The sequence below is a fragment of the Falco naumanni genome, chromosome Z (genome assembly GCF_017639655.2).
Source record: "Falco naumanni isolate bFalNau1 chromosome Z, bFalNau1.pat, whole genome shotgun sequence".
Taxonomy (NCBI): domain Eukaryota; kingdom Metazoa; phylum Chordata; class Aves; order Falconiformes; family Falconidae; genus Falco; species Falco naumanni.
This window is the reverse complement of record NC_054080.1, coordinates 33,752,990-33,770,060: the sequence shown is the minus strand read 5'-3', so window position 1 is coordinate 33,770,060 and position 17,071 is coordinate 33,752,990. Positions and strand designations below refer to the sequence as shown.

Below are 17,071 nucleotides of genomic sequence, written 5' to 3'. Positions count from 1 at the left end.
CATAATTTAAATGGACAGTCAGCTTAAAACATTAAATTTCAGACATCAGGTATTAATAAATCAGAAGTTTATAATTGTTAATAGTATACTGTATTAATTATATAGATTCACAGAAAGTAACTGCTGCTGCAGAGTTTTACTTCCTTGCATTAAAAACTATCTTTCTCTTTATTAAGCTATGAAAGACCTACAATTAGCAAGGTAAAACACTGCATGAGAAACAGAGACATTTTTTGTTCTCTCTCAGAAGTTGTGATGTCACAACAAACATGAGTCAATGAATTTCATTTAAGCTGACTATGACCCTTCCAAAATAAAGGCATTTCCAAATATAAGATTAATTCAAAGACACCAAAAGCAACAGACTTTGTACTGTACCTATCTTTGATCTGTCTGGCAGCCTTGATGCACATGCGGGAAAAGAGAGAGAAAAGGGTTAATATTTCCATGCAAGTATCAATGGCAGTAACAAGCAAGAAGGCTGAGAATAATCTCAACTGCATTCCTCAGATCTGAAGATCAAAATGAATTTAACATCTTCATCAAAATAAATTTTCCCATAAAGCATGTTAATTGTATTGGTTAGAACTGCAATTATGTCACCTGGGGAAAAAACTGATCTTAAGAACCATAACAAACCAATTCCAAATTACTCAACTTCCTGATCTCTTGAGATTTCTCTTAATTGGTTAATCTCCCTCACATTTTAAGAGCTACACAACCAAATCAGTAAAATTTAACTACTGTGGATTTTCTGTGAAATTACAAAATACCTATTAGGGGCATGTAACTATACCCGACTTGTTCAGCTATACATCATAGGGCAAAGACTCTGACAAACAAGAGAAAATAGGACTCTTCCTCTGAAAGTTAGTAAGTACTGTCAGAACAGTATAATAAAGGACTCTTTCCATATGTCACTATTCAAAACCATAGAACAGTTTTTTCCCAGCATTTAAATGATACCACTGAAGCAGATGCAGACTTAACTGCAAACTGCAAACTTAAGACAAAATGTTACTGTTGAAATAGCATTGGCTTAGCTAGGTCTGTTGAATCCATGGATCGGAGTTAACACTGCTACTTGATCTAGCTGCCATTCAGCTTAACTACCTTCCCTTCCAAAGACAGGACAAGAAACATTAGGTAGCTTCCCAGTTTGAAGTCAAACAAAAGTGAAGGACTTCCAAATTTATTTTTCAATAAATATAAAGCACATCCAATGGAAAACAACCAACCATAAATCACAGTTGACCCCGCTACAAAACCAATTTTATATTCCCAAGTGGGAAGCAGAAAAAAATCCAAGTGTTTAGAAATAACTTTGCTTAAGAGGTAGCTTTGTTTTACCTCAAACCAAAGTTATTGTAGAACTACTGACTGATTTACTACATGACAGCTGTAGACAAAAACAGAGCTACTTAAAAACAGAAGCATTCTTCATAACATCTACTCCTTGTGGAACACACAGTAGCCAGGAGTCAACAAACAGCCTTCTGCAAGACAGCCATAGCTTATGCCCTTTGAATCCAGTTTGTGTCCAGGCTACTGACAGAGACTGGTATTGGCCCATCACAGATGAGCTGCCCAGTAGTGTCAAATCACACCCTAACCGGTGAACCCTCCTATGTGCTGGCATTCGCACTCTTCTGACTTCCAGGTAAACTAATTCAGTGAATGAAGCCACCAAAAATCTAACACAGAAAAAAAATAATCCTAGCTTAGTCTTATGCTAGTTTAGAAAAAACTGATTTAGTAGAGCATCCATAGAAAATTTGTGCCAATAAGAAGTCAGGACTGCAGCTGGCCTTTCAGGAACACTTGGTATTACTATTAGCAGAGCAATAGATTTAGCTAGCTAATAACCAAGGCAATATTACCTTCAAAAGCCATATCCAAAGGCAAATTTACAAGTTTCAAATCCTAGATAACCGGGAATTCACTGAATTGGATTTCAGCATATTAAGCTTCAGACTCAATTAAGAGATTTTCCCCTCAGCAAACACTCAAATAACCTTCCTTAGTGTATTTGATTTGAAAAAAGCATTAGAGATGTCTGAAAAGAAACAACTTACAATGAATTCAGAGCTACCTTCTGCATTGTGCTCAAGAGCTACCGATTTTTACACATCACTATGCCAAGACAGAAAGGACAACTCAAACTGAAGTTCTAAGAACAATATTCAGTTTAGGAATTGTAACTCTTCAAGGCAAATAAATCAAAGCTGACCCTCAACAAGCAGGACAGCATGCAAACATGTTGCCAAAAAGTGTAACTGACACAGTCAGAGAGCCTTCCTACCTGCACCTTTAGAGTAATTTGTGTCCTTGTTCCTGTTACAATGCAAAAAGGCAAAAGTAATTGGGTCTTGAATTTGGCATGGCTGACCCCACTTAATATGAGAATTATTACAGCAAGCCCAGTGTACTGAGTCAGCGTATATGCTGGTTTATTCATCTGTAAGAATATTCCTCCAGTTAAGATACGTGTTGCCTTATTTACAAGTCTGTTGTGGTAAAGTACATGTTATTTTTATTGGAATCACAATGTGAGGCCCAGATCATGCTCTTGCCTAGGCTATATGCAACCGCATTAGAAGGTTTCGGGGAATAAAGCAAGAGTTGCCCTGAATTCCGTTTCATAAGATCTTTCAGGACAGCTACACAGTTCAGGGTTGCAAATCAAAGATTCATAGCTTGCATGAAGTTCTGCAAAACAAACATCTTGTTATCCACCGACGGCTGCACCTAGAATACAGTGTGCAAGTGTCACGTAACAGCACTGGGCAACTGACAGGTCACTTATCACAAACCTTGTAAGTCTTAGTTCAGTTTTATACAGGTTTCTCTCATCCTCACTTTCTGGGTTCACTTACCTGGCATCAGTGCAAGCTTGCTTAGCACTGACAGCTGTCCAGGAGAAGGCATTCCTTTCCCTGCCCTCTCATTCTAAATAAAAGGAAACTTCATCTAGAGATTGCATAAAAATTTAAGACTATAGCGCCTGACTTTGCCTCCCCCACAGAGCATTAACTGTACTTTTATGTGCCTCTCTATCACTACTCTCAGTATTACCCTAAGTTTGCAGGGTCCAGTATAGTAATGCAAAGGATATTTTACACTGAGACAAATATCAACATCTGCCTTATGCAGATCTGTCCAATGTTTTCTACCTTTAAGAATTCCACAGGGTCCTTTATGTCCAGCGACTGCGCAGCAAGTTCCAGCAGCTCTTCAGAACTCTCTAGGGCATTACTACATTGGCTAAGCTGATCCTGAAGCAAAAACAGGAAGTAAGAATAAAGTGATGTATCCACATTTTAAAAGTGGGCTATAAACTACCAGTATTAGAACTACATGGCTTTGCTATACATTTGTAACAACTTATTACCTTATCTAATCAAGGCTATTACCTTTGACACATTGCTGTAGTGTAACTAGAACTTCACAGTGCTTAAGAAGTGCACAGCAATACATGGCATGTCCTAAAAATCCAAATGGGGAAGAAGGCAGATAGGTGGTGAAGTCTGATTTAAAAGCCAGATTTCATTTTAAGGCCTGTTTCTCCCAACATCAGGATTTCAGAAGCAAAAAAATGCTTTCATTTTTGTGCACCACAATTTCTGTTTACAGAATTGCACTTCATCAGCGAACCGATACTGTTTAATGTAGCAGTAGCCTTGGAAAAGGCAACAATTTTATCCCAGAGCAGCTCCAGAACTGTCACAAGACAATCCTGAAAATCAATATTGCTATATAACAAAGGGGATAGTAGAGAAAAAGGAACAGAGGAAGAAGGGCAGAAGAGAAATTTCTTTCTGGATTATCTAAAACTCTATCATTAGTAAACTACCATTGCAGTATATAAAACTGTCCAAACAAAACTTCCACTATTACGTACTATGAGTATAACCCTAAAAAGATTAGTTCTGAATACACTACAGGATCCTAAACATACTGCAGATTAAACAAGATGCATGTTGTAAACCTGCCAGCAGCTTTTACACTGTCATTCAACCTACAGCTGTTTTTCTACTCATATGATACTTACTGTAATATCTCAGAACCAGTCAACAGCAAGTAACTATTTTTCTTTAAAACACTTCAGGAAAGACAGCTTGCTCTGAAAGCAGTCACTGTCTCAAAAGCAACCAACAGTTGCATCAACTTTGAGAACAGACCAGTCTCAAACACTTCAGAACTGTAACTAGTTTTGACAAACGCAGTGAGTTGACCAGGGCCAGCTGCCAGATGCTGCTCAGATTTACTGTTCAGAGATAAAATAGCAGCATGGAAACAGTCCAACAGCTAGAAGTTTGTACACAGTTTCCAGGTAACTTCTGAAGCATGCCATTAACACAAGCTGTCATCTAATACAGCTGCTCTCCTCTTTGGAAGATATCCAGCACTGACAAACTGAGATAAACCATGATACTCCAAAAATACCCCAGGCAAACACCTCAGAAGAGAGGCAAGTGCCAGAGGCATTTTCAAACACCTTTCCAGAAATGACACAGTAACTGGATGCTTCCACTAACATCTTACTGAGATGCATCTGCATTCAGGAGTTAAAAGTACATACTTCAGTGTCATTAAAATACACCTCCCCAGAACAAAGCAAAGTATTTCCAAAGCAAGGGTTTAAGGAGAATTTCTGATTTGGCCTTAACTTTCAAGGGAATTATTTAGGAGGGATCAGTCTAAATATTAAATCCTCACCCCTTTCCACCATTACACAGCCCCACTATTTTAAGTTACAGCTTATTTTCAACAAGAACATCTAGTCAACAACAGAAGACTAACTACAGCACACACACTTTAAGAGGACAAAAAATTAAGCAAGTTCATTCCTTTAAACAGGATGTTTAGACCTCACTGAAGTTCCTCGGTTTCCTCATAGAAAGTTAATTTTCAGTTCAGTCAAAGATAATGGCTTGGATTAATACATTCGATGCAACACTTTTCACCTGTTAGCTCAGTTTCGTAGATTGACTGTTGGGAGAAGCACTCTTGCAGTGCCTCAGTTACAGAGGAAGCTTGGTCTGTTATCAAGTAAACATAATGTCCTTTGAGCCTGTAGTTAGACAACAGCCTCAGCTGAAGGACAAGTAGGGCACTTAACTGTGTCAGTGATCTAACATTCCAGTTGTCTTCATCCTCCCATGATGAAGTAGCAGTGCCGCTGTTCAACACAGGTATCGGGCAGCAATTCCTGATACAGCTCTACCACACTGACAAGCTTTCAGAAAAACCTGGCTCAACCACATCTGACCTTGATCAAACTAGATTAGCAGAATTAACAGAAAATTTCAACAGTCAAGTCAAACTGCCAGATGAGTAACCATTAAAACAGTTTTCAGCTCCAGAATAATTTCTTGCAAGACTAACTTTAGGTTTTCTTCACTACAAGTTAGAATAATTGATATGTAGCACAGCTGAAGTTCTCCTGTAAGCTGTTCACTGAGAAGCACTTATTCTTTAAGCCTTTAAGTCCAAAACGTCCCTGGACACAGGTAGAAAAGGTCTGTTGAGAAACTTCAGAAGGACTTAGAACAGACATATGGGGATAAATATTAAACTGGAGGCAGAAAAGTGCACTGAAGTGCTCACTTAAGTTGTGTACTCAGAAATTCTGGAATGTTTTAAACCGAGTCTTTAAGTATGAATATAAAATAGGCCTTACAAGGAAGCCTGTGGAATTTGTTTCAGGAAACCACTCCTAAAACTTCTTTAAACTCACTAGACATGAGAAGGTGAAGTTTTTCAGGAAAAAAACAATATCCTTATTCTGCATAAGTAAAAAGAACTAGGCAGAAGAATGGTGCAACTAGGATCGCTTCAAGAAAAAAGCTGGAGAAACAGCTTCTGCTTAAAATATTTAATTGTGCTTTGGCTTCATGCAACTAGACTTTCTGAAAGCTAGAGCCCACTTGCTACACACTACTGGAAAAACAGACTTTGTGTGTTTCAGAAAGTTGTATTTTTGTTTCTGTTTCTCTGAAACCCATTGGAAAGGTTCTCCTGCATGACATTATACAACTACAAGCTGGTGAAGTTGGTTTAGTAGCAGGCATCAATGTAACCTGTTCCCAAACAATTCCCACATCTTCCAGTGTGCATACATAAATTGCTTGGTGTTAAGAAGCAGAAGATGGCCAGTTCTGTCAATAATAAACCAGCCTTTGTACTTATGATACCTGGTGGGATTCTTGACTCTAGGTTCAAGCCTGAGTAAATCAATTAGGCATGTCTACAGGTTCAAATCCTCATATTCCAAACTGCAGAAAGAAACCAATTTTACTCCAGAAGCTGTTCATTAGATTGAAGGTAGTAAACATACCTAAGTCCTGTTCCTATGCAGCCACTCTCCACCTGTAAGCTCTACAGGTAGTACCACTTCCTTTCTGCATAACAATGTTGAGAATATAAATATGCTAGAGACCATGAAGTACCTTAGCAGGGACCAGATGAATCCTTATAGCAAAGAAAACATTTATATTACCCTTACTGCATTTCTTGCAACACTACCAAAATCTCACTTTCAGTTGAAATTTAAAATATTAGTTTTAAACTGCTTCTGCTCAGCTGAAAAAATTTACAGTTTAGTTACCTGCAGAGCTTGAATTTTACGCATCCTTTCTTGCTGAATAGCGCTGGCCATACTCCCCTTCATCTCATGCAATATAGAATACAGACCATCAAATTCTTCATCCAGCTCACTGATTACATTAGAAGAGTTTACCTGAGAAGAGTAAAATTGAAACTGTTGCAATTTGTATTGGAAACAATGCTAACTAGTCTTTTAGACTGGAAATCACATTGTCCAAATACGCTTTGCTATGACCAATAGATACCTTGTCACTGCTCCTCACCTTATCAAAAGAGAAAAAAAACCCTAGAAGTGATGGACATCTCCTAAGCAGACTTTGTATCAGAACACTGAAGACTGAAATCCATGAAAATTCCATGAGAATCAATCTTGCATGGAATCAACATATTTGGTCAACTTTGTTCTATGCCAGAAGGCCTCTGACTCCCTCTCACAATTACGTATGGATTGCTAGATGTTCTTATCCAGTTTCACATAAAATGCTCTCATTTAATATTAACAACTGCACTCGAGAAACCAGCTTAAAGATATGCTGGATGGTTTACATTTCTGCACTTAACTTGGCTCAGCTTTAACATGGAACAAACAATTTACAGCTTACTGATAGGCTAAAGAAATCTAAAAATCAGCCTACTGTAGATGCTCCAAAAATTAGATCTAACTTAACTGAATCCCAAATATCTGCAACTACTGAAAAGAGCAAAGATTTTCTCAAGTATCAGAATGGTCTCATTTTTCAGTCTACCAAGCAGACTAGATGTCTAAAAAAGACAGACTATTTCCAAGTTTGAGATGTTGCATCAAAATTCAGATTCTCTCTTCCACACAAATCAAATCCTACAATAGCTTTTCACATGAAAAGCAAACCCACCATACCTTTCAACAAGAGACAGACACAAAAAAGAAAATACATTTTAAACTCTGTTCTTCTTACACACCACCCAAACAGTTCGAGACTGACAAAACTAGGAAGTTGCTCCCCTCTCAGCTACAACTTATGATCCTTAATATATATACCTGAAGGTTTTTTATTGTATGGTTCAGCAGGTCAATGAAGTTGTGAATTTCATAATTTTTGCTTGCTAGAGTAGAGACGATCTTTTGCAGCATCTCCTAGAATTACAAAAACAAGTGAGAGAAGTTGTAAAAGAACCTTGTAATTTTTTAACCATCACCACTTCAACATATATGGAAATTCATCATAATCATTCCAGTTGTGGTGAATTCAACTCTTTCTGATGGGATCAGGAAATATTTAATATTTTTTAAAAAACAAGAGGAAGAGTATCAAAGGTCTAAGAAGCATTACACCAAACTGATGATCTCCAGTTGTTAGTTTAAGAGAAATCAAGAAACTGTTTTATGATACACTACCGTTTCCCTAACTATGTTACTACTGCAACTCCCAAGTCACCTAAACCAGGCTACCTACTGGCAGTACACTCTGCCATATACAACTTCTCCAGACCAGCAAACTAGTGCTTACACAACGAATAGAGAACCAATAAAGAAAAAAAGCCGGTGAAAGTTAACCCAGAAGAAAAAGTAGTATTTTCTACTGTCAAAAGAAGCTAGTCTTAAACAACCAAGCTGACAGTTTATAATACAGAATAAATATATTTTGTAACAGTGATTTGTAAACTTATTCTACAAGTGGCAAAATATTTTGGTGAATAATTTATAATTCCAGTTAACAGTGACCTCAAAGAGGAATGCTTTCTCAGGTAACAGTAAGCATATCAAGGTTATTTGTGGTGTACTACTCCAGCTTATTAAAAAGAAGTAGATTCAGCTTACAAAACACATACTAAGCAGGCAAAACCTTAAGAACATCAATATGCATTTTCAAATTAAACCACCGAGTCCAATTTTGTTGAGTAGTCAATCACATCTTCTAGGAATTTGACAACAACACATCAGTGCTTGGTACTTAAAACTAAGTCAAGTTGTATAATTAAAACTCAGAGCATACCAGCATATGTAAAGTAAAAATAAAGAACAAGGTGAGGAGGTAGCTAAGGATTTTCTGATATTTAATTCAGCCTGGTTGATAGTAAGTTCTAGAAACAAATCTAACTATAAAATGCTAGATTTGGCTCTTAAAAGTAAAACCTGTCTTTATCATAATTAAGGCGTTATTAATCAGTTGGACTTAGAGGATGGAGTTGCTCAGTTTAACAGTGTTACTTGACAACAGGAAAGAGAGGCATGGGGAGCTGATAAGCCATAACCTTAAAAACAGCCAGACCACCAAAAAGATGTTGCAGAGGTCCCTCCATAACCAATTTCTTAAACATTTACTACTTAGATCACATTTGTTTGCTGAAAGCATGAAAAATATTTTATTCTTTCACAACATCCACAACAAACCTTGACACTACAACCTGTATAAAGGAGTCTCTCGACCAGTCCTAAGCCATGCCCATACCTTTTTCTTCTGACCCTTTCCTCAGCAGTTTTCAATTAATCTGCAATGATGTATTTACTGGTGCTCCAGTTCATTGCCTGTTTGCATAGCATCATGCTCACAAAGTTAAACCACTAGCACAGGAAAGTGAAATTTTACTGCTTTTACTACCGGCATTGTGATGGTGTCATGTAAAGACATCACAGATCAGCCAGCAATGACTGAGATTAGGACTGAAGAAATAAAACAAGACCAGACTGGCTTCCTTCAGAAACAAAGAGTATAGCAAGTCTTGGTCACTTCATTACAGAATCTTCTCATTGTCTGGTTTAAATTGAGCTTGTTTAAAGATAGTGTTGTTCACATTAGAATGGCACATGAAACCCCGTTGTCCAACCAGCTGCTCCTGCATGTACTACTGCCCAGGAGCAATTGTTTTCACATGTCGGACAGCCTGTAGTTAAGCCTTAGATCCTATAAATACCTGTCAACTTGGATGAACAACAGTACTCCCAATCCTCTTTGCTAGGATTTTAGGGCTTACTCAGTTGCACCGCATGGGAAAAAAACCCCAATGCATTAGTCTTCTTGTACATAGTACTGAACCATGTTTTTTGTTTCATACCTACATATAATTAAAAGAAAAGATCTACATGTGAGGAATGCTTAGATAGCTTTTGAACAGCCAAATACATGGCAGCAACTAGAAGACAGCTATCAAACAAGGTTTTCCACTACATCTAAATGTAAAGTCAACTGATCAAACAGAAATCAGTACAGCTCTTTTTCTCCATACAGAAATTCTACCAGGTTTGGTCAAATTCAAACAAGTTTAGATGCCATCTACAAACACAGATAGAAGAGGCCTAAAAAGACCCCACCAGTAGTAGACAGAATTTTTCTTAAATACCAATGCACAAGCCACCAGAACAGAAAGGTAGCTTTTAGGAAACACTAACATATAATATTTTCTAATGTAATTTTCTATTCACTAATAAGTAATATTTAAGTTTCTTCTAAACATACCAAGACAGACACCAAATTCAAAACACTGCACTGTTGCCCCTTCTTTCTTTAATGGGAGCTTCTAAAAAGTCATCACCTTTATATGTAATGAAAAGGGTGCTAGAAAAGTTAGCAACGAAAGCAGCAGTTGAGGCTTACATTCTAAGTCACTTCATAGAAGAATTTCAACAGGACCAAGTTCATTAAAACTTCTTGGTATTTCTACACTGAAGGAAATTTAAATCTATTGCCCACTGATGGATGTTGTATTTCACAGAATCCTATTACAAATAGTTTTTACTTTTCTCTTTGGCTAGCATGTATTAAGTGAGGTCAGTTTCAAATTATTTTCAAAACATTACGGCATGTTTATTACAGAAGTAATTTTTGCTGTTATCAGTCAGCTTCATACTGCTCTTCACTTCCATGTCCTATTCTTATTCCCTAAACTAATACATTCTTTGCAGGAAAAAAATAAAGCATTGCATTCATAAAGCAACAGCATGCTTTATGATGCGCAAGCGATGAAAAATAGGAATGGATATGAAAAAGGACAGGAAGCCCACAACATGTGGTGGCTTGTAGTCTTGCCAGGAGCATACAAGTAGGCAACACACCTTTTTTTGAATAGCTAGTAACTAACATCACATAGCATCTGTTGAAGCAGATGGGCACCTCATAAAAGTAAAGATCAAACTTCAACAAATTAAACAATTACATCAGTTCTGTTTAAGAAGAAAGTTACCAACTTGCTCAAGGTCATATTGAAGCCTTATGACATGACTGGATGCAGAACAGAGTTTGGAAAGTGGCCCTGGGCCTAGGTCAAAATCCTGTGTCATATAAGTGGATATACTTAGCCTTCTTTAATTCGATCTTCTGCACTTCTCCACATGTTGAAGTTGCCAGAGTTTGAAGGAGCGTATAAGGCAATACAGGTGGCAACAGCAAATTAAGAAACCAAGTACTGCAAGATCAGCTGCAATTTTACTACCATATTTACTACTCTGCGCAGCGCTGAAATTCAAATACCACCAGCGACACCACTCAGAAACATCCATCTAGAGCACCTGTAACAGCGACAGCCCTCATTTAGTCCTCTGAGAGGTTAATCTCACATAAAGCGGGCAAAGGCAGACAGACACAAATTCACACGCTCTCTACCAGAAGCATGCTTTTCTGGGACTCCACATCTCACCTGCCAAAGCACAGGTAAGCACGCAGTGGCAGCGCACAAACACTGAACTGAAATAGCAGACAATGGCGATCTGTAAATTCCGAGCCATCAGCAGTACTAGCTACCCAGACTCGGCTCACAGCCCAGTTCCCAAGCTAAGGAAAGCACAGCCTCCGCAGGGACCGAAACAGAAGCCATTCCGCACTGCCAGACTGGAAGCCAAAAGGCCAAGTCAAAACTTTTTCCAGAGCCGTCATTTTTAGAAAGCCCAGCCCTGGGCCGAGCACATCTTTGCATCCCAGCGATCTCCCTGGAGGGGCAGACAGCAAGTAAAGGGAAGGAGGGAATTACAGAGCAGCAGCCATACGGGAATTAAAAAAAAAACAACAAACGAACTAGAAAATGCTGTTATTAATTAGTTCCCTTCAACACAGGCCGACATCCATGGGAAACAGGAGGCACTACTGCACCGGAATTACTTATGGCAGGCACATACGGCGTGCAAGGGCCCTGCCCCGGGGCTGCGCTCCACCGAGGTGCGGCGGCGGTAACGGGGGCACAGGCAGCAAGCGGGCACGGAGAGGCCCCCCGGCTGGGCGCCCCCGCTCTGCCCCCCCGGAGGGGGCTCCTGAGCCCCGCAGCACCCCTCACAGCGCGGCGGCCGCCGCCCGCAGCCTCAGGCAGCCGGGCCGAGCGCCACGGCGAGGCCGACACGCGGGGGACGCACCGCCCGCCTCCTCGGCGGCTCCAGAGGCTGCCCCTGGGCGCTGCCCGCGGCCCCCGCGCCGGAGCCGGCGACACGGACAGCCGAAGGAAGGAAGGAGGGCGGGCGGGAGCCAGCCAGCGAGCCAGCCAGCCAGCCAGCCAGCCAGCCAGCCAGCCAGCCAGCCAGCCAGCCAGCCAGCCAGCCAGCCTGCCTGCCTGCCTGCCTTCCTTCCCTCCCTCCCTCCCTGCCAGCCGCCGGCAGCACTCACCCGTTGCTCCTCCATAGCGAGGCAGGCACGGACCGCCGCGCCTAGTGCTGCCGGCCGCTCCCCGGGCAGCTACTGGCTCCCCCGCCCCGCGCGCAGGCCGCCCCGCCCCGCGACCCGGCGCATGCTCGGGGGGAGGCGGCCGCGGCGGCTGCGCGTGCGCGCCGCCCTCCGCGCCTGCTTTGCCCCGCCCCCCCCCCCGCGCACGGCAGCGTCACGTGAGACTGAGACACACACACACACACACACACACACACCGCCCCGACCCCCACACACCCCCCACACCCCCCACACACACCCCCCACACACACCCCGCCTCACGTAGGGGCTTCCGGGCATGCGCAGTCAGAGCCGATGGCCGAAAGGGGGACGGTCCGCCAGCGGGGGCTTCTCCGGGAGCCGCCGGTTCGAGTCCCACCGCCGGCTTTGGGGGGCGGGGGTGGTGGGGGGAGCGTCTGCGGCGGCCGCTTGGTCCGCGGGCCGCTTCGTGGGGGCTGGAGCGCACGTGTCAGGCTCTGCCACCACGCCCCGGGCGCCAGGAGAAAACAGGGTCCCCCCCACCCCGAGACCAGTGCTGAGCCCCGCGGGACGGGCACCCCGAAACCCTGGGTGACCGCCGGGGCAGCCGCGGCTGCGGACGCTCGGCCCTCCGCAGCGCCGGGCTGGGGCTGCCCCCGCCTGGGCCGTGCCGCGCAGCGGGGGCTGGGCCCTGCCCCGGCGCCGGGTGCGGTTGCAATGATGTAGCAGCTGCAGGAGTAGCGCACTTGCAATCCACAAGTAAGCAACCTTGCCGTGCTGCGAGGTATACATGTATGTTAGGTTAGACGTCCTGAAAGGCAGCCTCTCTTTATCTCGGAGCCTGCTAACCCAATTGTAAAAAGGAAAAAAAAAAAAAATTTCTTCGCTGCAGTGTTGGAAAGAAGTAGTGATTTCATAATGATGACGTTTTGCAGAGATACAGCCATAAAGCAGCCTCTGGGCTCAAGTGTGGCTTCGTGGTTTTATAGCAGCTCCCAGCACTGTGCCGGCACTACAGAGCAACGCTTGAGGCACCAGGCGCGCCGCCACAGGAGCCTGATTCTGGCATGGAAATTTACCACAGCGCAGGGATTTTGCCACCGACCAGCGTAGACACCCTCACACCTCCCGAAAGGCTGCGAGCCCCCCGGCACGGCGCAGGCTCCCCACGCCGCAGGACGGCAAGGTGGCCGTGCGCGAGCTCCAGCCCTCCCCACTCCATCCTGAGGTGTCCTGGGGCTGTTACCTGGCACGGGCTGCACCTTGGCTGCGGTTTGAACCTTTATTGTGGCTTCCAGGTAGCTGGTATCTTATTTGTTCCAATTAACACCCACCTCCTGTGCTTGCAGTTTCCATTTGAAACCTTTGAAAGAAGAGGAAGAACAATCGTGTCTTGTCATGCCACATCTCGGGCTGACAAAAGGCAAGGAGTCTTACACCCACAGGAAAAATGCTCACTGCTGGGAGCAAGACATCCCTGCTGGCTACCCATGGCAAAGGGTCTGGCTTTGCCTTGCATGCCTGCTGATCCCGCTGGTTCTGCACAGAAAACCCAAAGAGTCTTTGGCTTGAGGAGACCCTCTCAATAAAAAATAAATAAATAAATAAATAAACAAATAAATAAATAAATAAATAAATAAATAAATAAAAAACCAAAAAAACACAAAGGGAAAAACCTCTTGGAACAGTATCGGACCATTTGGAGCACAGGGCATGGCTACTGCTACAGCAGCCAGCAGCCTGCAGCTGCTGGGGGATGTGGTGGGCAGGAAAACTGTGGGACATAATTGTAACTGGGACTACTGCTCTGTTGCAACCCATCTGGCCATTGTCCATTCGCATACATCCTTTCTGTTCTGTACCAGACTGGCAGCAAGGAGTTTCAAAGCCAGGGAGTGGTTTCATCTTCTTAGTGATGACATCCTTTCTGAATGGGACTTACCTATCATTTATCTTCTTGGAGGTAAAAAAGTGCTAAAGGTTTTCAAGGAGACAACTATGGCTCTTAAAATGAACATTGTGCCTACTTTTCTAAACACAACTTCTTAGGGAGACTGCAGACTTACCATAACCCTGTGAATCAAAGGTAAGGGGCTGTTTGCCCGAAAGAGTTTAGCAACAAAATACTAAGATTCAAAATGATTGTTTATGTCTTGGCCTGGGAGAGAAGCCAGCAGCCAGGTCAGCAGTAGTGCCTGTGGTCAGACACCCACATACCACCAGCCTCAGGAACGGGCACGTTTGGCTCCAAAACCTTTTGCAGTAGCTTGGGGTGGGTGGTTCAATCAATTTCTGAAGTTGTGGGCCCACTTAATTCCAGGCATGGATTGTGTGGAAAGTTTCAGCCATCTTCCCATATGCTTTCTCATCTCAAAACTGTAAATGCAAGGGAAGGGTCACCATTGGGAAATAATTCCATGGGTTTATTGGTTCCTTCAGCACTCTTGTGAACATAAATTGAGCAACAAAGTATGTACTAAGATTTTCTATAGACTTGTTTGTGGTTTGGTTTTTTTTTTTTTCCATGATGGGAGATTTTTCAAAGTGAGAGGACTAGTGAGAAGAAATATTTCAGTTTATTAGAATTGGTCCTAAAGGAACTTATAATTACAAATTACTGCCTTGTACACTGGAAAATCAGGGAACATGGCAGGAACATGTGCGGATGCTTGGCAGCCCTTGGGAACCTGGGTCTTGAACAAAACCCCTGTCAGGTAAGGTGCCTGACAAGCAGATGGTCTCTAAGCTAACGCACAAGCAGAAACACTGCTGGCAGGTTGTTAAGGGGGATAGAGAATATCTTCTAAGTTAAGGCTCTTAGCCTAATATAGGCCAAACAGAGATGTCACAGGAAGAAGATTCAAAGGAAACAATGACAAGAAGTTGGAGGAAGAAGAAATACTTCAGCTCCCTACAAGAATGGACCAGCCTGGGTAATCACAGAACAATACAAGTAGAGGTTAGATTTAATCTGTCTCCGCAGAGGATGGTAAATTGGACACATCTATTTATCAAATTTGTCTTTAGAACAGAGGTTAGAAATTTAAGGAAGGACTTCACTGCAGAGCAGCTTTCTTCTAGCAGCAGATGCATGGCTTCCTCACAGTTTAGCACCCAAAGCATAAAACAAGATTTAGCCTTCCTTACCTGACCACGTCCTAGAAGCACGTGCTATTTTGAAACTCATGAAAATTACAATATTAATATTCTTTTTTTGCCAGCTCCAAGTAGAAGATCATGCCATTTTTTTTAAACAGTATTTGGGCTGCAGTACTTAACATTTACTTGCAGTGCCAGATACATCTATGTATTGCATGAGAAGGAGGCAGCAGGCTGTTGCATTTCCATACGGAAAAAGGCTTGAAAGTAGTTAAAAGTGATACTAAAACTCTGTCTAAGAAACCAACCCAGGAAATATAACAAGGTAGGAAGACAGCTGTGGATGGCCTTAATAACACAGAATATGTGCTTTGTGCTAGCTTTGAGAAGGGCTGGACCCTGTGACCACCGCTAGACATCGGAATTGCTTATGTGTGACTCAGTGTGGCTCTAGCATCAACTAACTCCTTGCACAGCTCAGAGCCATTGTGACCCATTACTTTGAAAAAGCCTTCTTTTAATGCCTTCAAAAACAAAACATCTCACTCCCACCATCGACCTGGAGCCCTTTTGTGCAGGAGGGGGCCTGGGAAGCAGGACCACAAGTAACAATCAGTTAGCTGAAAGGAATGTGCTCCAGCTTGTGGGTCACAAGCCCTGGTGGTAAGGGACATGAGAAATTACTGAAGGGTATAGAAACAGGGACTAAGTATCAAGTTGAGACTATACAAGGAATAAGGCGGTCAGTTTGTCAGCTTGCTCAAGGACGTGGTGCAAGAACTGCAGACATTGTTGTCTTTATTGCTGAATTGCTGAATAGCTAGCATGAAGTGTTCCCACGAGCTGCCACACAGTTATAGAATAAGCAAGTTTTTGAACCGATCAGAATAAGATGTAACAATTGCTTATGTGTATATAATCATGCTATTAGGCTAATTAAAGTGACATTTGCTTACATCAAGCTGCGTCCTGTCTCTCAATTGCGGCACTTTTGTGCTTTTGAGGTTATGTGCGTGGGCATGTACTAAAGCAGGGGGTGAGTTGCAGGGAAACTGCCCCAACAGGCTCAGTATTGATGCAGTTTTCTTGCTGCTTTTCTTTTCTCTCTCTCTTTTTTTTTTCCTTTTCCCATTTTTCCTTCTTTTTCCTTTTTGAGCAGAAGGTTCAGAAACCACGAGCTCAACTGATCAGTCAGAGGAAGATCAGTGGAACAGCAGAGAAACCTGGCTACCTCTGTGTATGGGATCTGGTCTGCACAAACACTGTAAGAACAATAAAGACTTCCCTGGCTTTCCTCCTAGCCAGCTGCCTGAAAATTGGAGGGCTGCATAGGATGGGTTTCATGGGCAAGGCCCAGGGCTTCCTGGGAGTCACTGTGGGTGGGCTAACAGATCATGACAGTGCTGCAGCCCTTGATATCACTTCATTACCCTGATGAACACCAAGGTCTCAGAAGTCGGTCCAGTGATGAATCATTATGTTAAATGTAATTACTGCACTGTTTTATCATGACTCAAGGAAATAAAATTTGTACAATCTTCTTATCCCCACTAACACCTTCTGAACGTGGGTTGTTTTTTTTTTTTTTTTCCAAAGCAAAGTTAGTCGCAGCTGAAGAACTGAACTGAGAATTTTTTATTAAAATGCCCTGTGATGTGGTGACACAAGTCGAGGCGGACTGAAAAGAAACACTATGTCTGCGTGGGTGGGTTCGGACAAAATGACCTTTATTGTTTATACAAACTATTTATATATCTTAGACAGTGCAAGTGTTAGACCCTGAC

The 17,071-nt window shown here is 42.5% G+C and overlaps 1 protein-coding gene across 5 annotated transcripts in view; it reads right to left on the bottom strand.

Annotated features, from left to right (window-relative positions):
- FSD1L (fibronectin type III and SPRY domain containing 1 like) overlaps positions 1–12,277 on the bottom strand; it is a 34,580-nt gene extending 22,303 nt beyond the window's left edge. For 4 of the 5 annotated variants that reach the window (XM_040578922.1, XM_040578925.1, XM_040578923.1 and 1 more), the window contains exons 1-5: positions 12,174–12,277; positions 7,628–7,723; positions 6,611–6,742; positions 3,174–3,275; positions 379–401 (exon numbers count right to left, since the gene is read on the bottom strand). In XM_040578922.1, the coding sequence (XP_040434856.1) occupies positions 379–401; positions 3,174–3,275; positions 6,611–6,742; positions 7,628–7,723; positions 12,174–12,188 (368 nt within the window). In that variant the 5' untranslated portion in view covers positions 12,189–12,277. Of the gene's footprint in view, positions 1–378; positions 402–3,173; positions 3,276–6,610; positions 6,743–7,627; positions 7,724–11,220; positions 11,510–12,173 lie in introns of all 5 variants that reach the window. The other variant, XM_040578924.1, reaches the window with a different exon arrangement.
- Between the last annotated feature and the right edge of the window lie 4,794 nt (positions 12,278–17,071).